Here is a 24,012-nt window from a genome sequence, read left to right on the forward strand (position 1 = left end):
ACCATTTTTCTGCTTATTTAAAATTCTCTTCTTGGGTTAATTTATTTGAATGTCAACTTACCAAAATGAGCATGCAGAAAAGGTTAACATGGAGATATCAAAGCTCAATTTTGTTAGAGATGGAGCCATTAGATTGCCTCCGGGGTTCAGGTTTCAGCCGACTGACCAAGAGATTGTGTTTCAATATTTGATTCGTAAGGTCTTCTCGTGCCCTCTTCCCGCTTCAATCGTCCCAGAAATCGTCAACATTTGCAAATTCAATCCGTGGGACTTGCCTGGTTAGTAATTTTTATCAACACCATTGTAGGAGAAAATCTATAGCTAGCTACGTGTCAGATTCTATTTATTAATTGGGCTATCCTAAAACTCACTCTTTCATTTTATTGTTTAAATAGGTGATTGGGAGCAAGATAGGTACTTCTTCAGTAAGAGGGAAGCCAACTATGGCAATGGGGATAGATCAAGTAGAGCAAGTGAGAGCGGATACTGGAAAGCAACTAGTTTAGACAAACAGATCACGAGGTGTTGCAATAACAATTCAAGCTCGAGGAAAAGAGAGATCATTACTGGGATGAAGAAAACACTGGTTTTCTACAAAGGCAAGCCGGCTCATGGAGAGTCGACCACAAGAACTCATTGGACAATGCATGAATATCGCCTTGTGCATTCACCGTACTTAAAACAAACCAACTCCATCGATAAGGTAACTTGTATGGCATTTGACAAACAATATATATACACAAATAACGAAGAAGGTTTTTTTACCTGTTCGGGTTACCCAAGAATATTAATTGCCGAGTCTTTTTTATTCAGATGTACAAGTTCTTTTTTTATTATTTCCCTGGCCCTTGGGGAGTTTTCGAACCTGGGAACTCTTATGATGAATCAGGGCATTTGTCTAAACTAGTTTTTTCTTTTATTTCTTATTCACGTAATAATTCACTTTTTTTATTTCATGTTACAATAATTCTAGTTTTTTTTTTTTTTTTAACTTATATTTGTGGATTGTTTCGACAGAGATCTTGGATTCAAATGGGAAACTGGGTTATGTGTCACATATTTTTGAACAAAAGAAGTAGAAACGTAGGAGTTATTGATGGGATGAATATTGTCAAATATGAACCATCGTCATCATCATCATCAACATCAAGTTCATCATCTTGTGGTTCAAGTGCGGTGACTTATAATGAAGTTACTTCAAGTAGAAAGTTACTATATCCTGAAGAATAATACCAAGAATAACGTAACAACTTAGTTAATGTAGTTTTTATTCTATAATTAATTATAAGTTTATTTTTTGTTACTAGAATTGAAGATGATAAATTCTCTTCGTCTCAAAAAAATGTTAATAATTTTCATTTGAAATTTACTGTATTTCTCTTTTTTCAAAATTGGTTATTGTTATCTAGTATATGAGACTATGAATGTCATATTTGAGCTTGACATTTACATGATGAGCACGTGCACTACCTCCAATTTAGATACATCTTGTAACGCTCCTAAACCCGAGAGAGAAAGTAATGGATTACCAGGATATCCTTAAATTTTAACAAAAAAAAAAATCATGATTATTACTAGTCTACAATTTGAAGCTTATGAGGGCCTCAAATTTCTAATTACAAATACGAGACGGATTGTTACAAACTCTCCCACGTGAATTTTTGAAATCTTTGTCAAACCGACGTAAGTAGTTTGGAAAGAGCTTTTAATTTTTAAATATACATAAATACCTCTTTAAATTGCAGTCCCACTTGAATTACTGAAATATTTATCAAACCATGTAAGTAGTTTGGAAAGACCTTTTAATTTTAAAATATACATAAATACCTATTTAAATTGCAGCTACAACTATCAAATCAAACACCTATAAAAGTTCTAATTAACAATTTTGCCTAAAAATTACAACTTACATCTAAAAATAAAAGCTACAACTAAGAGGTCCAGTTAACTTTGTCGACAAACATACCCTATGACTCTCATACCATTTATGTACATCCATATGTGAATACTAGTCTTAATACCCGTACGATGTACGGATTGACTATACTTATCATACAATTGATTTTTTACAATGATTTTATAAATTTGAACATACTATATATATTCCTTTCAATAGTAATAGTTTTAAAAGAGACTATATAAGTTAAGAAAAATGTACCTTAATAATAATAAATGTAAGTTGTTTTAAAACTTAAATATAAAACTCAAGAATGTGTGGCTTTAATTTTACAATTAACCAATCAAAAGCTAAATTTACCTAATAATAAGCTTATCCTATCCTAGTATTGCTATAAATTTTTAATTTTAATTTAAGGTCATCTTATTTAAATTGGACTTTCTATGTAAAAAAATATACAACTTATGAGATTAATTTAAATAAATTAAAATAAAAATAATATTAATGAAAACAATTCTTATTTAACTCTCAAATATCAAATTAATTAGAGGTGAAAAGTTAAGAATCCATACGAATGACTAAAACATCATTACACATTAAAAAAAATATAAAGTATAATAACGTTTATAACTGTGTATATACACGATACTAAAATGCGGTAATATGCATATAGCTAATCATAAATAAAATATTAAATATAACCAAATAATAATTGTAATATTAATAATGAACACAACTTATATGTTATATATGTGGTTATGCTTTTGAAAATATAAAAAATAAACGGATAATTGGGAATAATTTGCATACCTTTATTTGTACGTATTCCAATCTACGGCCACATGAAGTTGAGTAGAAACTTTTTATAAGATGATAACTTAGTATTAGAATAGGAAACGGTAGAAGAATCGTAAATATATATTTAAATAAGAAATTAATCAAAATAGTTTTCTTTAATAAATAAATATGATTAAAAGGGTCGATTAAAAGAAGTTACAATCCTATTTTAGTTTATTGATAGATATGGTTATAAGATCTAACATAATATTGTAAAGGGAGTTGATCGATCCTTCTGCAACAAAAATTGTCTATCTACAACAATTTTTTTTGTTTTGACTATTATACCCTTCTAGTAATTTACAATTTTTACCCCTTGATTTTACTGTCTTTTTTTTTAACAAAAACAATCTCTATCTTTTTTATTGGGATAAGTGCGTCGGAATGCAATTAACTAATCATGAAAAGTTATTGTGTGCACGAACTCTAGGTCAGCTTTATTGTGTTCTGGAAACCTGTTCAAGAGTCTCATAGCATACAAAAGTGACCGGATAAAAAGTTAGCTGGTTACAATTTTCAGTTTGACTCGTTGACTGCTTCCATGATATGTATGGCTGGATTTTATTCGATTAAAAAAAAACTACTTTATGCATATATGTACTACGTATGTAGCAACAGGAGGATAAAAGATCTCGACAAAACATAATAACACCACCATCACCATCTCTTTCATATTATTTCTACAATATATATATATATATATATATATATATATATTCATAATATATGTCAACAACATGTATCTCACTCAGCCATAGATTTCCTTTGAATTCTCTTTCAATTCCTTACCAAATTAATCCAAATAACACATTTACTACTCAGTTTTCTATTCTACACAATGCGGATGGCTTATTTCCTTAATTTTTGTACGTTTCCAAAACACTGAAATTTGGGGATTTTACAATATGACAAATAAACGCAAATCTTCAAGTCAGAATGTAAGGATTCCACTAAAATTTGGGATATGGAGTATGCACTGACTAGAAAAGCATAAAAAAAAAAACAGAATGAAAAGCTGAATTCGGTTGATGAAGTAAGCATGGAGCAATTGGACAAAAGGTAAGCAGTGGGGAGAAAGAAGTATTGATGAAAGGTAAGCAGTGGTCGACGGTGGTGCGTGGTGGTGGTCGACGGTGGTACATGGTGGTGGTCGACGGTGGTGCGTGGTGGCGTTCTTGCTGCTACATCAACACATATTTCTTTTTTATTTTCTTAATCTCTTCTTCATCTCTATTTCTTTTCTTGTTATATCTTGGGATTTTATTTGTTTTAAGATCTAGATGTATATATGTTATGTTTGTGTAAAGATGAAACAAACTATTTGAATAGATCTGAGTTGTGAATCTTTGATTTATTTTATAGAGTTTGATGGGTTTGTTGATGTTAGATTGCGTTTGTGATTTAGACTAATAAAAATTATATTTGAATTAGTGAGGCTTATGAAATCTGGGTTTGTTGAGGTTAAATCTAGGATGAAGATATAAAATCAGGGTTTGTGATATTGATTTGGAATTTGTCATCCATCTGGAGAGGTAACCGGTTTCACATAAGCAAAATTCATTTTTAGTGTTACTATAACCATAACTTTAAGTTTCCTGAACACAATAAAGCTAACTTAGATTTCGTGCACACAATTACTTTTCATGATTAGTTGATTGCATTCCGACGCACTTATCCCCTTTTTTATTTCATTCTTTATTTTTCTTCTTCCCCATCTACCCTAATTATTCACTACAACGACTCTTTCTTCCATTGTTATTCCAATTGTTGTCACAGATCAATCACTTATTATCACTTTTATCTTTTACAAGCCAGCCAGTGTTCTAATCAAATCAGTTATGGAGTCATAGGTATTTGATTAAACTAATAAAAAAAGAGGTTAATTAGTATGCTTTTAGCAGCATACTTCCACCATGATTTTCAAGGGGGAAAGATTTTATATTTAAACATGTGATTATCAAGGAGGAAAGATTTTATATTTAAACATGTGATTTTCATGGAGAGAGTTAGTAAGGGGGGAAACATGCTTCTTCTATACTTCTAGCAGTATATTGGTTTTTTCCATAAAAAAACCCTAAAATATATTTATAATATTTATGTATTCAATAAATGGATAGTATTTTATCCCAAAAATGTTTCATTTAGTTTGGTTTGTATCACTATATGTTGTTTCGTTCACTGTTTAAATACCTTTTAAGCCTATGAGTGTATTTAAATCTTTGGTTTGTTACGTGATGTTGTGATTCCTATTATATAAGTTCATACTTTGGAGCATATATGTTTGGTTAATTATCATGATTGTTTATTTATCTATACTATTTATATAAACAAACTATCCTCCCTAAAATTTAACACTCTACCTTTAAAATCTCCAATTTATCCTTTTCATCTATATTACCATCGAACACTTTATTCAGGGAATTCCAAAAATACCCTTAAAAAAAACCTTACGCGTGTTCCTTCCTTTCCCTTAAGTTGCTCACATAGTATACCAAAAACACACACATGCGTTACCGAATTTAATAATCAATCAACATAAAAAACGCTTATTCTAAAACAACAATGGCGGTAAGAAACATTCGAGTTAAATCATACATTCATGTAATAACACGATACAACTACTTAACCAGCGTTTTTTTCCTATGTCCCGCTGCATCGCACGGGTACAAGGCTAGTATATAAATATTTAGATGGATTTATATTAGGTGAATAACCCAACACATGAATTCGGTCCATGTGTCCATGTATTAGCAATTTTATAGTGTATATGTGAGTAGGATCAAGGTTCTTACATATTTAATTTGTTATACATAATACATTCTATTTGATCAACAGAGCTCAGTTCATTTAGAAAGTTCAGTTATTCAAAGTGAAGAAGCTTATCTAGTAACCTCCTAGTTTGAAACATCTAATGATTTAGTATGAAGTGTTCGATCATTTTATTATACTAAAAGATATGGAATATTTATTCGTGATTCAAGAAAAGAAAAGCATGTCACTTTGCAATGTGACCGAGGAGGATCCTGTAAAGAACCTGTTGAAAGTAATAAAGAAAAGAGAACCTCGTCTCGTTTGATTAATTGTCCCTTCCAAATTGTTGGCAAAAAGAGAACCTCGTCTCGTTTGATTAATCGTCTCGTTTCTACTGGTGACTTTCAAGAAGTGAAAGTTAAGATTTGTCTTGCAGTTGAGCATGAGTTTAACGAGATCAAAGTGACACTCGCAAGTGAGAAAATATAAAGTTTTGCATGATTGCAACATACCCACTTTTAGAGAGCTATTGTATCATGTTTCTCACTTCGCATTAAAGGAAATTTATGAGCAATATAAGAAAATACAAGATACGTAATCTTTGTAGTTTTTTTCAACATTGTTATGTATTGAAAATCTACTTTGACCATCTGTTTCTTTGTGTTTTTTAGGTACTACATCTCCTTGCACTGATATGCTCATAAGATACAATACTACGTTAGACATGAAATGATCCTTTCATTGGATCTTATTCATCCATAATGGAGGTTAGATTTCTTATCTTTGAATTGGAAAGATGATGACGAAGGTGATGATACAGTAGTTAAGTTGCTCAAAAGAGTTTTATTCAAAGTACCAAGTGTGGCTTTTAAATAAGAAAGAATTTATTGTTTCAATGATTAGTAACTTTGTTAATGAATCTAATACATTTTTTGAGCCAATGATTAGACGACCTAAAGGAAGACCGTCTAAAGCAAAAAAGAAAAGAGGAACAACTTCTACGGCAAAAGATCCTTCAAGATTTGAGTATGTAGAATCATTGCAAGCACACAATTTCGCAAGTTCTATGCAAACAAACAATGAAGTGTTCGGGGATTTTGGTTACATGCATTATGGAAATAACTTAACGGATTGTGTATCTTCAGATTTCTCATTTAATTTTACGCCGTTGGAGTAAGATGGTTATGAGGTAATTAAATGAAATTTGTCAAGAACAATGGTATTTTTAGATATGGTATCTAGATGTTGAAAAGAGACTTTCTTGTCATGATTTTGTTATGTAGTTAAATGGGATTGTCCATTTACAACTACAATTTTTAGGTTTTTTTTTTTTTTAATTTTGATTTGTTTCTTATGCACTTTGTTAAACTATTGAAGTTAGAAATAATTTCTTTTTAGTTGTGAATTGCAAATGTACAAGGAAAAATTATCAATGTTGCATATTGAAGTCAGATATTTGTTGATTTTTAATAAAATATGTATTGATGTGCAATGTATTAAAAATATGCCTATAAAGCAAAGATAATACAAATTGTTTTTTTTAAGGAAAGCGGAGTAAAATAAAAGGGTAAAAATTATAAATTATTAAAAAGGTATAATAGTCAAAACAAAAAATTTGTTGTAAATAGACACTTTTTGTTGTAAAAGAATCAGCTCCCTATTGTAAAGATTCAGAACTTGCAAACCTTTTTGACGAGTTTCATACGGCACCTTATAAGCACTAAAAATGGCTACAAGATACTTATTAGTTTATCGATTTATAAAGATTAAATGTCATGTTAAAGTATATATGTCAATAAGTTAGATATAGTTTTATAGTTGCATCATACATGTCTATTACCCTTACAAGATTAATACAATTAAGGAGTAACCAACTGAAACCAATGAGCCAAAGAACACATCATAAAAAAGAGCAAGTATCAATTCGATTAATTTGCAGCTCAGTTGTGACTACTTACATGATCTATAAATCTATATGACTTGTATATCTTAATCAACACAAACTAATAAGTTAGAGAAGTAAAAAAACCACAAGCAAAGCATGATAAATCATAACTATTACTCCATATTGCATAACTTTAGTGCCATAATATATTCATGATAACTTTTCCTGGTTTGCAACTTAACATTCAAAAACCAAAATACACCCGTTCAGTTACATTACATTGATGAGAATTGCTATATTCTCAAGTAGAAACTTAAGCCAAAAAAACAACCTTAAAGTAAGAAAACAGAAACAGCATTTGATCAGTACAGCATTGTGTGCCACTTCACAGATTTGTCTACCTCCATAACCATCTGACCATTATTATCTTCCTTGTAGGTTCTCCTGCATTTTAACACAAAAACAGACTTCCATTATCATAAACTGCTAAAGCACTAGGTTGAATCTAAGTATTGAATGCACTTTTGTCAAATATTGTCAAATAGATATTTGAATGACACATTCAATAATATAAGAATAACCCCTCACCAAAACCATCTGGTATTCTCTTGCAGTTTAACAGAATTACATACAAAATAAGGCGCTGGCAGGTCGGGTCAGATTTATACATTGACTCATGCATTAGAGTAACAGCAAGTTCTTTGTCTTCCAAAAACAGAAGTGAAAATATATGAAACATATAAAAAGAAGTGGTAAATAGATAACGAATTAAATATGACATACCTATTAAGAGGAAAATATGGAAGAGATGAAGTCTTGATCCTCCAAAAACAGTTGCAGATTCTTTGTCTTCATAAGGAACTCTATGGCTTCCTCATCAAACTCCACCAGAAACCCCAACCTGATCAGTTCAGAAAGTTGTGGTACAAGTTCAGCATTCTCCCACAAGACCCCGTCGGCTATTACTTCAGCAAAATGAGTAGCATATTCAAACACGCTCTTGTAACCAGAAGATCTCTCCATCCTTTGCATATAGAACTTGAAGTTCTGCTTGTCCCAACGGATCATTCTCGGAGCTTCAACATTGACTGGCTCACCAGAAGAGAAAGATAGACTATATCGGACAACCATTGGTTCTATTGTCTCAAAAGCTTCAATTGCAAGTACACGGCTAACTAGTTCGCATCTCTTTTCAGCCTCAAGTTTTACATCTGGGACAGCAAGAAATCCAAGAATAAGTTTGAGCAAACCCCTTTTTACGATCTTATCCCTTGAACTCACTGATTCAAATCCAACGTCATCAACATCAGATACAATTTTCTGGGCAGATTCAGATAAGGTACGAACACCAAGTTTGCTGTAGATGTCCAGAAGCTTGGTACGGGTGAGAGAATTCATTGTTGGTTGAGGATACCATACAAAAATGGGACGAGAAGAAGTTTTGTCAAGTTCTTTTTGGAAAAGATCCATTAGAAAAAGATCGTCGTCTATGAAAGTGTCTCCTTTATTAGATAGAATGATCCCATCAGATTTAGGATCCCGGACAGGAAGTTTTGACACGTTCTTTTTGAAAATTTCCTCTGCCGAGTTCCAGCTACCAACCAAAAACTCCCAAAAGGCACAGCATTCAATATGTGTGATTTTACGTTCTGAACATTCCCATTTCTTCCAAAGCTTGCAGTAGTCGTCAGCTGACGGATGCACATTCACTTTAAAAACATTAGCCATAAAGGAGAGAATGTTGTCATCATACTTGAACTTCTCCAGAACATACAACTGATCTTCAAAAAGATTGTTTTTATCATGAAGAACACAATCTTGAGGGCTGACCCACTCTCCATTCTCGGTTCCTCTTGGTATCCAGATCTTTTTCTTGTCTTCATCAACAGGCTCCCAATTAAAATTGAACAAAAAGCTGTAGATTCGTTGAATGCTTTCGAACTTTGACTGAGACTTGAGGAAACGAGCAAGCAGCTTGCATGCCTTACCGGTATCGGCTATTACTCCTAAAAGATTGAGCGCATCTTTGTAGGATTGAATTGTAGAACCATAAAACTCTTGATCAATAAATGGAGCATCATTTGGTTTCAAGAAAGTATCCCAAGGAGAACAAAAGAGCAGGCACTCATCCGGACGTTTGTATCCAAAGTGGGTTTTTAACCACTTCTTCTCAGACACTTTCTGTAGCAGAGACTTTTTAACATCACTTTTTGTATCCAAAAGAAGTTTGGAATCAACTTCTAGAAGTCTCTTCACAGAATCAAGCAATGCATATATATTTACAGGAGTAAGCCCACTGCAGTCCTGAGGTAACAAAAGGCCATCAGCCACAAACTTGGCACCGTCTTTAAAGTTGATCATCACGCCTAACTTCTCCAGCTCCTCATGATAACCATGAATTTCATTACCATAGAAATTATCACTGTCATCAACGAATGGAAGGAGAGTAATTGGAGAAACTGGTTCCCAACTTTTTCCAAAAAGAACGCAATTGTTTGGTGATCTGTAATCACCAAATTTTGTTCTTAGCCATTTCTCTTTGCGTATGCAGTCCTTCAGCTCCGTAGGAAACGTGACCTTCAACTTCTTCAACTTCCTGTAGCATTCCAGAAATGAAAAAACATTTTCTTTCCGGATAGAAGATGAAGAAACCTGTTGTTTGAATGTGCGTGAAAATTCTTTGCTGGCGTCCTCAAACTCCACCATAACACCAATTATTTTCAATTCTTTTGACATTGAAATAACTGAGCGTCCATAAAACTTTTCATCAAGAATTGGGAATGATCCAAACACCTGTAAAAGGCAACCCCATTCAGATTCTGGACTAATCAAAAAACATTCAGATGGGCATCTGTCGCCTAAGGTTGTCTTCAAACATTTCTTGTTTTTAACTGCCTGCACCAGCTTATCTGATGACTCTAACTTCTGTATGCACCGTAAGATTAACAGGAGAGCATCAGATGACAAAGAAGTAATAGAAGAAGAGGATTTCAAATTGTGTGAAACAAGCTGGTAACAATTCTGGCCGAAACTCACTACCACATCCAGCATTTCTAGTTCTTTCTTGAAAGAAAGTAATTCTCCACCATAGTAATCTTGGTCTATAAATGGAATGTCACTAATTTCTGAAGCAGCATTCCATTCATGACTGGACAAAACAGAGTTTCTTGGACTCATATCACCTTGAGATGTTCTCAGCCATTTACCGTCTTTGATGCTGTCAACAAAGTCCTTACTAGGGATACAATTTGCTCCTAAGTACTGAATAAATTTCAGTATTGAAACAACATTGTCCCTTGTAAGCTTTGAGGAAGCTGCAATGGACATTAGACGGTTACCAATGAATTCACAGGCATCCTTGTTGTCAAAGCGTACACCAATTACTTTCAGCTCATCTTTGTATCTATGTATCTCATTACCATAGAACTCAACATCCACCAATGGGATGTCAACTAGAACTGATCCATTCTGTAGAAGATGACCAATTGATGATTCAAGCATGAATGATTCTGAAGGGGGCCTGTAGCTAGGACTGCCGCTCAGAGAGACCTTTAACCAGCTGCCATTTTTTATGGATGACAAAAACCTTTCTGGTAAATCAACCCTCTTTGCCCTTAGATTGTAAAGCCAGTCTAGAAGCAACAATGTGTTACTTTCAGTTAGTGGGGATGACATAGTAGGTACAGCAGCATTAGGGGGAGATAGATGAGGAACATCAGATGCTCCAACATAAGTTGCCAGAAACAAAAGAAGTTCTTTGCCCGATGTTTCAGTACCAAAATATCTCACGCGATGGGTATACTCTTCTCCCAACTCAACAAAATCATGTTGTCTCCAAGGATTTGAACGAATCAGTTCAACCCATTTGCTTCCACTTGCTGGCACAAGAACCCCACGTCTTCTTGTCGTCACCCTCCCATAATTATCCACAATCGGCATATCATCGCAGATAATTTCAACCTCATAATTCTGCAAGTACTTCTTTCTTAGGGAGTTGTAAAGAAAGTGAGCATAAGTAACAGCCAATTTGCGGTCAGAACCAAGTGAAGAGCTAAGCTGAACAGCATATTCATAAACTCTGACGAATTCAACTGCCACCTCTTCTTCAAGCCACTTTCTTAAAACCTGCTTCTTAGAACATGATCCAATTGCTTCTTGTGTGGCTTTAGGCATAAAGTATTGACCAGTTGAGCAATGGAATTCTGTGTTCCAATTAATTAGCCAAGAGATGTGATCAGAATCTGTAGCAAGCAGCTTGTTTGCACATGCACTAACTTTGAATAGATCAACTTTGCCATCCATCCCGACATACTTTATCAAGGATATGTTCTTGATGTTGGTCTTGTGAAAAGACCTCCATTCCTCCGCAATGAATACCAGAAGTTGCAAATAAACACCCTCCGACACGCCTTTTACAAGATTAGAACTGGCTATGCACTTTGCATACCATTCATAATCAACATACTGGATTTCCAAAAACTCCAAAATGGACTTGTACTCTGCTTTATCAAATGAAGAAGTGAGAATATAAGCTCCGTGAGATGAAATATTATCGAAACTCACACCTTCATTCCTTGCCTCGTTCAAAATGCTCCAAAATGAAGGCATCATCCGAAAAACTTCACCAGGCTTAGAGAACAACTTTTGCACAGTGTATGACTCACATGGGATAATAGTCTCACCCATCATTCTCGTTTTAATTGCATCACGAATCCGATTCAGTTTAGGATGAGATGATTCTAGGATGGGTAAGAACCGGAACTGGTTCGGGAGACTTGACACAGGAGCATTTGCCGAAGACTTTACAAGTGATGTAAATGCATTTAAAAAAGCAACTGGCACGCAATCAAGAATTCCTTGGTTCCATTTGTTATCCCAGAGAATATTTTCTCGAGATGATGCCAAAAGAAAATCTGCTTGGATGATAAAAGGAAAGTTTGTAACCGTCTCTGTTGGTAGAAACGAATAAATGCCAGGCATGCTCGTGCCTCTTTTGAGTCTTTTCCCATTTGGAAAAGCCAGTGTGATAACCCATTCTTCAACTTCGGATCGTGCATCAACTTTGTTTTCCTGTCTAACCGGAAATCTTTGCTTCCACATATAGTACCCACATTCCGTGTCATCATCATTCCCAGTATCTTCAGCAGTAAGATGAAGACTGTAGGACTCAGCATCCATGCTCTTCAAGGTAACAAAGTTTTTCTCACTGGAGATGGATATCGCGCTCACAGTGTTAAGCCTAGGATCCTCATTGACTTCTCTTACTGAAAGCCGCTTTATCTTGGCCAAAAATAAAAGAACTTCAGGATGGACATTTGAAAGTTGATCCTTCACCGCTTTGACCTTTTCTGCTTTCAATGGCAAGACGAGAGTCGTTGTTGGAAGGGAGGTCGATGAACCATATACACTTTGAATGGCAGATAAAGTTGGATCCTCCTCAACCCATTCAGGAACTATATACCCGATATTACAGTGCTGGCAAGGTTTTTCATTGAACCTAATCTGATAACCATTACTAAATATATACGGCTGAGATGTTATCAGAAATACACTCTTGAACCCGATACCTGTAAGAAACAAAGAACTTATAAGTCCGTTGATTAGAGGTGAGTTTTTGTTAATTTCATATATTTCTTTATTTTGTATTTTTGTTGTTATGATCTAACTTTTGTTGAAAACGAACCTTGCCCATTTGAAACAAAATAATAAAAAAAAAAACGGAAACAAAAAGCCAGACCAATAACCCGGAAAACCATACCACTATAAACCAAACACAAATGGTTTAACATTTCAAAAACCAAATTATGTGGTTTTCGGTTTACGCTAATCCATACTCGCCCCCACTGTTAATCGAGAAATACATAAATGTATCATCTAACAATCTAGTCATTCAGATTTAGCACACTTAGACTCTTAATGAGGTCCCCTAGGGCGTTTCATATAGCTGCTAAACGTAACCCTGCCCTGGTACAGAGTAAATAGTAAATACTAAAGAGTTTAGACTTAAGAGCCATATGTGTTTCCTCATATCCACATTGATTTTTTTAAGAAATATTTGTTAGTGCAAAGTTTGTTGCACAAATTGTAGATTCTTATAAGGCTAAGTAAATATTTGCAATTAGACCCATTAGCAAGGGCGGAACTATGTAGGAGTATGGTTGGCAATGGCCCAAGCCAAAAATTTAACAATAGTGTAGTATCAGTATAATGTTAGGGGGTTATTTTTCTTATTTGTAGCACATGAACATTAAAATATAATGAATTTGAGGGTAGCAAAAAGCCGTACCTTTCTCGCCAATGTAGCCCCGTTTACGAAGGCCTTTCTTAGTAGACAAACCCACACTGCATATAGAATCAATGTTCTTCCTAGAAAAACCTTTCTCATTGTTGAAAACTAGCAACGTGGTTGCAGCTCCGGTGTTTGTTATATCCTTAGACGTAATAACAAACTCCAACGATGGATCAACTCCCTCATTATACTCGTTGTCCTCTGCATTCTGTGAAACAAAATTCAACAAACAAACTCAGACCAAGCTTTATCATCATAAAACTATATCAATGAAAAGTATATTTAGAAATCGTCCATATATTCTATAGTATATATGAAGTGTTATAACCCAAACAAAAAACTACATGGTCAAAGACTTGACAAGTCAACTTTTGGTCATTTGATATGGAACGGATGAATATTTCACAAAAGTAGACAGTAAGGGGGAAATTAAGCAGTCCGTCTGGAAACGCAAACATTATTAATTTTCAGGATGTTTTCAGTTTGGCTTGTTTAAGTTCGATTTTTGTAGTTTTACATATGTATTTGGGTGCTCTCCTTGCAGATTCGTTAAAGGTCTCGATGAACCCTACTTCATCTAAAGTTATAAGGGCAAATTTGCCACTGAAATGTATGTAAAAAATAAAGATGTCACTCATTTTTATATAAAATTTTGCCACTCAAAATGTATGTAAAGAACAAATACTTTATGATCTCCTTTTAAAGTTTCATACTTTTTATTACCCATTAAAAATAGTGACACTATTAAATAACATACAGTACTATATAAGGGTTGTGTTCGGTCAAGTTCGAGTATATGGGTTTACATTTAAAATTGTTTCTAGACCCATACCCGTAAAAAAAAAAAAAAAAAAATCCAAGAACCTAATCCCTGCATATTCTCTTAAGAACTTTATCGTCATTAACAGCTAATCTAGGAAATAGATTGTTAGATGACTAAAAGCCAAAAATTGTAATATATATATATATGGGATAATGATCAGTACTGCTCTCGCATCCTCTTCTTCGTCTATCACATGATTAAATAAATAATCACCCCCACCCCTGAATTTAAGGCTTGGAGTTCCGAAAATTGGAACTGCCGGCAGTACAAATACTATCCCCTATTCCCTATATATATATATATATGATTTATTTTAACGAATACAAACATCATTTAAGAACAAAATCGGACCTAAGTATCTCTTTTAGTGACAAATAAACATTTACAAGTGACAAATTTGCTCTGTACATAAGCGACACCATATAGAAAAATGAGGTTACTGTTCAACAATTGGTGTGTAAATTAATTTCATGGGTTACTGTTAATGTTAATATCTTTGTTGAAAATATAGGTCACAGTTCAATATTCGTGTGTAAAAAAGTTTCAACAGAAAAAATATTAATTAAATAGATAAAGAGTACTAGCTAGTAACAATTTCATAGGTTCTTTCTTTGCCTTTACTTTTGGGGCCTACCTCGTCTTTACACTTTCAAGACAAAAAAATGTACGGATCATAACTCTTACTTTCAAATGTGTGATCCACAAACACTAAGTTATGAACGTAATATACATCATTATTGATTATAGCAGAACATTTATTGTTGAATGTAAAAAAAATAAAATTATGAACGGTAATAAACTACCAACTTTAAGTCTTTTGGGAGACCGGTTGTCCACGAGCCCCGTCGTTTTGATCATTATATATAGACTTACTAGTCCCAATACTCGTACAATATACGGTAACTATATAGATTGTATCATAAAAAATTTATACATGTTTCGTGAGTATGAAATAAATTGTTGTTAAAGTAAATCGATGATCAAATGTAAATTATTATATACAGTAACGATAAATATAATATATGTTTAGTTAGAATTTTGAATTAACCTTAAATTTTTAGAAACGCATCAAAATCAGAACTTGTAAGCATAATGGATAATGACAAATAGCTTTGTGAGTTTAAATCGTAAACTTAATTTTTGAAGTCTTCATGTTAATAATTATTATTATAATTAATATAAGTAATTAAAGGAGAATTAAAAAAAAGACAATTTATTAATGAAAAAACGATGAATCAGATTAGGTTATAATATTTTTTGTATTAATAAACCAAGAGTTAGAGTTTAATTCTAAATCTAAAAAGAAAATTGAATTTATATACAATTGTCGATCAAGGATTACGTCATATGTCGTTTCAAGGATATATATGTCAATCTTGTTTTAGTTTATCAATAGATAGAGTATATTGTTTATATACATTAAATAATATTATATGGGGTATGCACCAAGTCGATGAAAAACCCCTAACATACCAATATTTAAAAAGAAAATAGGTAGGTAGGAAACCTGAATAAGTTCCATGAGGAAATGGACGTCTTTGGCGTAGAGTTCGGCGGAAAGATATTTAACGGCCTGAGTAAGATCGCCGGACAACTTATTCTCTTCTCTGCCGATCGAAAACTTCTCCCGCCGTATCTCCTCCACATGCTCCTTCGCCGCCATCGCCCTACTAGCCATTTTTACACTCACAAACTTATAACACTCACTCACTCAATAATGTACTTACGTATATATTATATATTATACTAATAGTTTGTATTTAACTCCGTTTGTTTATTTTATATTACTGATGATCACAACATACAGACTTATGTGTGTGTGTGTGGAGAGAGAGCGATAGATATACATAGAGAGATATAGAATATATATAATGATGATTGATGAGATGAAGGAAGATGAAAAAAAAAAAAAAAAAAAAAAAAAGTGTGACAGTTACTACTACAGTAACTGATTCGTCGTCGTCAACGTCAACCAGTAATCTTCTTTTCCAATGCCCCCTTAATTATTAATTCAATTGTAGGTGTTTATTGTACTTTACATATTTGGTCCTTATTAATTACATAATATACCTTTTTCATCTTATTATGTTTTCTTGTTCTTATTTGGGGTTAAATACCAAAGGTAAGTTCATTACTCCAAATAATTGTGTCTATTAATACGATTGATCTTATTATTCTAACAAAACGTTTTTTTGCTCTTTTGAAAGGTAAAATTCGTGTTGCGATTCGACAACGAGACGTCTAGCATACGTTGTCTTAACTGGGTTCGCGCTACTTAAAAAGCTCCCTCGAAGTATAAATGTCTATTTGAAATACCCAATAAGGGAAGAACCATCTATTAATTCACCCGAAAGTACGACGCTTAATAGGGCTGAACTTTGTATTCTCATACTTGAATTTGGGTATACCCGAGCTAAGACCTCATAGAAAGACTAACTATATTTCAAAGTTGGATAAGTGGGATTCGAACTTGGGACCTATAAGTTACTAGGGGAACTCCAAGCCACTACACCAAATAATCATTTATATAGATAAAAAATAACTATATAAATATTTTTGATCTTATTAGTTTTTTTATTAGTTTTCTATAAAAACCCTTTTTAAGGATCAACTATTAATATTGAATATTTATTTTTTTTAATACAACTTTATTAACTTGAAAATGTATTCATGTTCGTAACTTAAAATTTCAATTATGTACTTAGTTCTTGTATGAGAAAAAATTGAGATGGTGCACGAGAATGTTATTATCTTCCTGACTAAAATATATAAAGAAATTAATTGATATATTTTCTATTGATTTTGGATATATAAATGATGAAATTTTGTATCTTTGTTTTGATTTTTGGTTCTCAACTTTGTATGTTATTTAAATTCTCGTTAAACCTTGAACTATATTCTTTTTCTGTCATTAAAAGAAAAATTAACAAAAACATAAGGAAAAGAAATTGATTCTTTTAATCGATCAATCTAATAATCTTTTTAATATCATAAAAGTTTTACATATAGAAACCATTTATTAATCTACTTTGTATCTTTCTTTAATTTTGTTATGTGACTTAACCGGGCCGAACCCCTAACGGGTCGGTTCACGGGTCAAGCTTTTAGTGTTTTTGCGGGTCATGAATTGGACGGGTCGGGCCGGGTCGGGTGAAGACAAAAACCAAAAAAGTGTGAAAGAAAGCTGTGACCCGCCCGAACCCGAACCGAACCAACCCGTGCCTTCACGGGCCGGGTCACGGTTCACGTTTTAATGCTCTCGTGGGTCGGGCCGGGTTTCGACCCGTGCTCATCCATAGACTTGATACTCGTATTATGTTTTGGATGGTTATCATGTTGTATACTTGTAAATTGTAATCTTGTAAGGACTCCAACTACATAACATTGAAACTTTGGAACAAGAGTTGTATTTTACGTCTTATCGCTGGACAAACTGTGTAATTATGGTTATGGCGCTTCTCTTCTTTTTAGGCGTATGGTTCGATTTGCGTGGCTTACCTCTCCTAGTAATTATACTTTTGAATTTTTTATCCACTAAAATACATTATTTTTGAAGAACAAATTTAAGTTTAAAGTGTCATTTTTAATATGGGAAAGGTTAGAAAAAGCATGTAATACATATCTTAATTAAGTAAAGTAAGAGGTGATTATGTAAAATTTAGGAGGATTTATGTAAAATTCAGAGGGTTATGTATGTTTATCAAATCCAAATGTTTAATATGTAGCTTTTTTAATGTGACAATACGTCAATACCTAAACTTAGGTAAAGTTTGCGGTATAGATCATTTTCCCTTTTAAAATTTCCAACATCCAAATATATAATATCTTATGCGGTTAAAAAACAAAGAAACAACGTTAAAAAATCTATAGCATCTTATTATCTTATGCCGATCAAGAGGTGGTGCTATTTGTATATACGATCAGTTACGTAGAACAAATATTTACTATTACTGAAACTCATAATAATATAAACCATAACAGTACTTTTTTTTAAGAACAAATGACAATTAACACATATCTTCTGCTTTGTTACATTTCAATTATGTATATGGTAATGACGAAGACTTTTTAAAAGAAAACAGAAATGTATTGATTAATAACGAAGTAACAACTGGTGATTGGTAGATAGCAAATTAAAGGACTTGTGTTGTACGGAGGTTTACTTTTCTGTTATCACGAAAAGAATATTTAACAGCTTTCATAGTCTTCATTTTCAGTTAATTATAAATATATGGTTACAAATTAATAAATTTGAAATGAAATAATAATATATGTGGATGATGTTTTCAAACGGATCTTATGTTATGTGATATATTTTGTAAAATTATGCATGAATGATAAATTTGAAATGAATAATGATGAGCGAATTTATTTATTCTTATAATGATGAGTGAAATTATTTATTCTTCTCGCTTGTAAATCAAACAAATTGAAGATGCCATATTCATTATTAATCAATTGTAATTTTAATACATCAAAGAAATACTTACGAGATTTGAAATGAAGAAAGTTGAACCTAGGTGGATCATAATAGTCCTAAAACTGGTAAGATTATTTAATTAAGGATATCGATCATATGATCATATGTTGTTGATAATAATATAAAATTTAAAAAAAAAAAAAGAAAAGTAGAAAACCATATTAAAGGAACCAAATTAACAATGAAGGAGTCGTTCGCTATTGGCATATGGTAAAGTTTTTGCGTACGGAGTCTCTACTTTTGCGCCACCACTCGCAACAAAAGTAATTTAAGACAAAATCATAAAAATCAATATTTTATTTTCTAAAAGATGTATCAATTATTAATGATTTATTTTTCTAACAAATCCTTTTAATAATTTTTCCATGTTAAGTGTAGCTATTAAGTCTTTCTCCTAATATTATTTTTTTATATGTCATGATCACATTGTTAAAAGGATTTTTAAGAATAAAATATTATTACAATCAATTTTTTTTATACTTAATTAAACTTAATTATGCTAAAATAATACGGAGTAATTTGTAATTATGACATTGACTTGTGGGGGTTGTATTTTTTTCATGGATGGTCTAAAAACTCTTTAAAAAAAATATTCAAGTTATAGTTTCTTTGTTAAAAAAATCAAATGGGCATGTGAAGTCGCAAATGGTCGTTGGTTTGATGGAATCATACATGGGTCGGGTACCATTTATTGGTTGCGGATGGGTAGTTTAAAAAGACACGTATAAATGTGTGATTAGTCATCTAATTCATTAGTAGATTCGATAGGTGATCACAAATAATGTATCAATCAAGTACATGCATATGCATGTTTACCGGTGTGGTAGTTGGTCGTCGCAGATGGTTGGAGTGTTGTGGATGCCCTTTATGTCGAATCCACAATGAAACAAGTGGCCACTTATTTATTCATTGCCCCATCTCAAATTTACTTTGGTCACTTATCCTGGATTGGTGCAACCTCTCATTTTATAAGCCATCAAACACAAAAGAGCTTCTCGAGACACATGAATCACCCATCGTCGATCCTGTAAAAAGAAGCTACATTCATCTGGTGATATTTGTCTTCTCCAAAAATGATTGTCTATTCTCGAACAAGCTTCCAAGTCTGTGCTCTGCCATGATTGAAGTCAAAAGAACAAGTTTCATATAGATCTCTAACAGGTCATCTATCCCAAATATAGACTGGCTTAAATGGTGCTACTTTAGTTTATGATCCCCTGTATAATGTTGCTTACTCATGTACCTCTGTTTGTGTTATTTGCATTTTTGTCTTTATAATCTAGCTTCTCGCTAGCTTTTATTCATTAATAAAATACCTAGTTTGAATGTATATATATATATATATATATAGTGAAAAGTTATTTTGAGAACCCTTTTTTATGCGAGAACTTTTGAGAACTTTTCAAATCAAACCTAACCGATGATTATTCATTACATGAAAATTGTTTTTTGATTGTTTTCTGAATAACTTATATGTAATTTTGAAGTTTATAATTGTGTGGAGGCATGGATTATCATCCGTTATACAATTATGTGGAGATTTGAATTCTTGATCACATATGCACGAATATTGCTATGATTACATGTGATTGATCATATCAATATTCGTGCACATGTGATCAAGAATTCAAATCTCCACATAATTGTATAACGGATGATAATCCATGCCTCCACATAATTATAAACTTCAAAATTACACATAAGTTATTCAGAAAACAATCAAAAAACAATTTTCATGTAAAAATTAATCATTAGTTGGGCTTGATTTGAAAAGTTCTCAAAGATACTTGCAAAAAAAAAAAATTCTCAAAATAACTTTACCCTATATATAATATATATATTATATATATCATCTAAAAACTACGACCCGTTCGCTACAATAGTAGGTTAAAGAATAGATTTGTGATGTACTGAGTTTGAGTAGATGGTGGAAAAGAAGATGTTGACTTTGGGTCTATTGGGCATAATTATTCCACAACATTTCCATTTTCTTGCATGTTACGTTTGGTTTGGTTCTTCAATAGAAGATGTCAGCAAAGTCATTTTCATATGACGTCATTTTAACTTATCTAAAGAATCTATTTAGCTATATATAAAAAAAAGAGTTAATTTCAAAAATCGTCCTTGTGGTTTTACCAAAAAATCATGTTTCATCCTTTAAACTTCAAAATGACACTGGTAGTCCTTTATACGCGTATAATGGTCATGTTTCGTCCTTTAGTCGACAGTATAAAGGACGAAACGTGACCATCATCCGATAGATTAAAGGACGAAACTTGACCATCATACATTAGATTAAAGGACGAAACGTGACCATTATCCGTGTATAAAGGACTACTAGTGTCATTTTGAAATTTAAAAGATGAAACGTGATTTTTTGGTAAAGTCACAAGGACGATTTGTGAAATTAACTCTAAAAAAAAAGTTATACTTTAATTTTTTTTTTTCTCATATTTGAAAACGAAACCATTTTCTTTCAAAAAAAATGAAAACTAATTCGTTTTCATATAAATCAAAATACCGTTAATTATAAGTCAAGTTGGCAAAAGTTTTAAAAGTGACTATAATATTTGATCTAATACGAGTATTATCTTATAAAACATTTTATCATTTTTTTAAATCTCAATTAAGTAATTAAACTACCTAAATTATCTTTCTTCTTTATTCACTAATATAAATATCTCTACCTAATAATATACCTATAATACCTTTAAATCTCAACCACTCATTTTTTCGTTCTCTGCTCAAATTTCAACTACTCATTTTTCTTCCCTTCTCCATAAATCATTTTATTCCTCTAATTCATTCAAAATCTTTTATCACAAAAACCGTATATCGATAAATTATAAAAATTGTATGAGTGTTTTTAAAATTTCATGTTCTTTCATTAGAGATGCCATTCGATATACTTTCGACGAATTTTTAAATCCGGAGGGCTGAGCCAGTACGGCTAAGTCATTTGGCTATCATACTCTATGACTTGACCTATCAACCCTCCATCTCACCACCGCAACGCACGAGTACTATATCTTGTCTTATTAAATAGATATTGATCAAAAGTAGTAATTCATATGAATTATGTAGATCAGTATTAGTTTACCATATTTATTTATTTATGGTAACAGCTTATTATAGGACCAAACTAAACCCAAATGCAGCCATATGACCCATTACAAATCAAGATGACCTTTTTGATATAGATAGTGCTTGCATTATTCCATGAAACACTAACAAATACCATTTTAGATACCTCCCACATACCTTTACAAGTTGTAGAGTTTTTCATTCTAAAATTTTACCAAATTCCGTTGAGCATTGCTTATTTACCGTGACTGCAGAGTTTCAGTTACTGCATTATTGTGCAGTAACAAACGCAAGGACATGATCAACCTAGTCTTTTAAGAATTACCAAAATGTATTTAGACAAGAAGATTATTTACCTGCTTCACATGAGCTTTACGGCTTCAAATGTAACAGACAACAGAGTGTTTGCCTAATACGAAGCTATAAAGGTTTAAAATTTTTTTTATCCTCATGGGACTCAACAGCAAAACCGAACCTGATCAATTCAGATATTCGTGGCCCATGCTGGTAATTCTACTAAAGTCAGCGGAACAAGGATGTACTGATGTGCATGGCACCCAATCTTCACAGCTAGAGAGAAAATATGTCAAGTATGTACTTATAGTAGTATTTCCACCGATAATCATTGCGCTGCAAAAACCAGATTAAAATGAGTAGACATAGCAGACTAAACCGAGGGGTCAGACTTGGTGAAGAACGTTGGGAGCCTATCTGACATACCCCTCACAAAATAACCATTTTCTTATATCTTCACAATCGACACACTATTGCCTTTCCTCTTCAATTAAGGTTTACCATTCTCACCCTTATTCTACCATATCCAACCGTCACCCCCATTTAAGTTCCAGAACCTTGCCATGCCTATTTTTGAAAAGCCCGAGACCCCTGTTATAGAAGTATAGAGCCTACCTATAATGCATGATATGAGGTCCCATTCCCTCCTTGTTTGTAACCGAGCCTGGCACTCTTATCAATTGGGGAGCTTTAAACATAGTGCAGGCTCCTCTGTTTTTATGATAGATGTAAATGCAACCTTTTGATTACATGTTCCTTATTAGATACAACTTCATTACTTCATGAAATTTTGTATGGACAGTCAGAGTTATACTCTCGAATATTGTATATACTCTCAACTTTCTAGCAAGTTCATCATTGTTGCCCATAGGACAGTCAGAGTTACCACCACAAATCACTAAATCAAGAAAAGTTTCTAAGCATATGTTGTAACAATAATCTAAATCATTTCTGGAATGCAACTTTCATAATCCACATCAATGCATTATAGTGTAAACAAAATTTGACAGTATTCCTATCCATTAAACTTTAAAAGACAGAAAAGCACACTATTTGATACCATATTATTGGCAAAATACTTAGGAAAAAAAAAAGGTAAAGAACAATGAACAAAAAAACTAGCCAGAAACGATAAGAAAAAAATATATTAACTCAAACTGTATTGTTTATACAGTCTAACTTAAACTAGTCGCATCTAAGAGTTATATGATGTAAGACATTATGTAAATATTGCAATCTATATTGTAGGGAAAACTTCATAAAACTATGATATATGAACACGAGTCCATTAGTTTTCAGTTTCTGGAAGACAAAACTAAGAATCAAAATGACCCAACCAACAAAATAGTATCAGTAAATTGCCTCCAGTAACTTTACCAAAAAAAAAAAACATTACCAATCTACTTTTATAAACTTGAGTAGTACCAATAGAAATTGCATTCAGGAACTTAGACTGCATCTGTCCAATCTACCTTTTGCTACCAAAAATCATTGAACCTGTTCTATGTTTCTGAAACCCGAAATGGTGAAATACCATCACTGCTTAAGAGATAAGTTGTTCTGATCGGCTGCAAAAACACATAAAATGACATAAAATCAAAAATTAAATATTGACTGACATGCAATTCAGCCTGCTCTAAAGCTAAATAAGTACCTTATTTGCTGCTTGGTT

General features: G+C 32.7%; 2 protein-coding genes across 2 annotated transcripts; one reads left to right on the plus strand and one right to left on the minus strand.

Moving 5' to 3' along the window:
- Nucleotides 1–1,303, plus strand: LOC122579210 (NAC domain-containing protein 83-like). Its single transcript, XM_043751327.1, has 3 exons — nucleotides 1–278; nucleotides 396–703; nucleotides 1,018–1,303. Exons 1-3 carry the CDS (start codon nucleotides 50–52, stop codon nucleotides 1,228–1,230), a joined length of 750 nt encoding a protein of 249 aa, XP_043607262.1. The 5' UTR covers nucleotides 1–49; the 3' UTR covers nucleotides 1,231–1,303.
- A 6,224-nt stretch (nucleotides 1,304–7,527) lies between these two features.
- Nucleotides 7,528–16,303, minus strand: LOC122609685. The gene is made up of 4 exons (XM_043782633.1): nucleotides 15,990–16,303; nucleotides 13,657–13,867; nucleotides 8,154–12,937; nucleotides 7,528–7,814 (listed from the first exon to the last, which is right to left on the minus strand). The coding sequence occupies exons 1-3, from the start codon at nucleotides 16,158–16,160 to the stop codon at nucleotides 8,157–8,159; spliced, it is 5,163 nt and encodes a 1,720-aa protein (XP_043638568.1). The 5' UTR covers nucleotides 16,161–16,303; the 3' UTR covers nucleotides 7,528–7,814; nucleotides 8,154–8,156.
- Nucleotides 16,304–24,012: the final 7,709 nt, after the last annotated feature.

The sequence above is a fragment of the Erigeron canadensis genome, chromosome 8 (assembly GCF_010389155.1).
Source record: "Erigeron canadensis isolate Cc75 chromosome 8, C_canadensis_v1, whole genome shotgun sequence".
Lineage (NCBI taxonomy): Eukaryota > Viridiplantae > Streptophyta > Magnoliopsida > Asterales > Asteraceae > Erigeron > Erigeron canadensis.

What these genes read in the sequence shown, in the direction of transcription:
- LOC122579210 (XM_043751327.1), top strand. Translation starts at nt 50, where the DNA reads ATGTCAACTTACCAAAATGAGCATGCAGAAAAGGTTAACATGGAGATA. An exon ending in CAATCCGTGGGACTTGCCTG is followed by an intron (nt 279 to 395) that starts GTTAGTAATTTT and finishes TTGTTTAAATAG; the next exon opens with GTGATTGGGAGCAAGATAGG. An exon ending in AAACCAACTCCATCGATAAG is followed by an intron (nt 704 to 1,017) that starts GTAACTTGTATG and finishes TTGTTTCGACAG; the next exon opens with AGATCTTGGATTCAAATGGG.
- LOC122609685 (XM_043782633.1), bottom strand. Translation starts at nt 16,160, where the DNA reads ATGGCTAGTAGGGCGATGGCGGCGAAGGAGCATGTGGAGGAGATACGG. An exon ending in TCCTCATGGAACTTATTCAG is followed by an intron (nt 13,868 to 15,989) that starts GTTTCCTACCTA and finishes TTTGTTTCACAG; the next exon opens with AATGCAGAGGACAACGAGTA. An exon ending in GGGCTACATTGGCGAGAAAG is followed by an intron (nt 12,938 to 13,656) that starts GTACGGCTTTTT and finishes TGTTTCTTACAG; the next exon opens with GTATCGGGTTCAAGAGTGTA.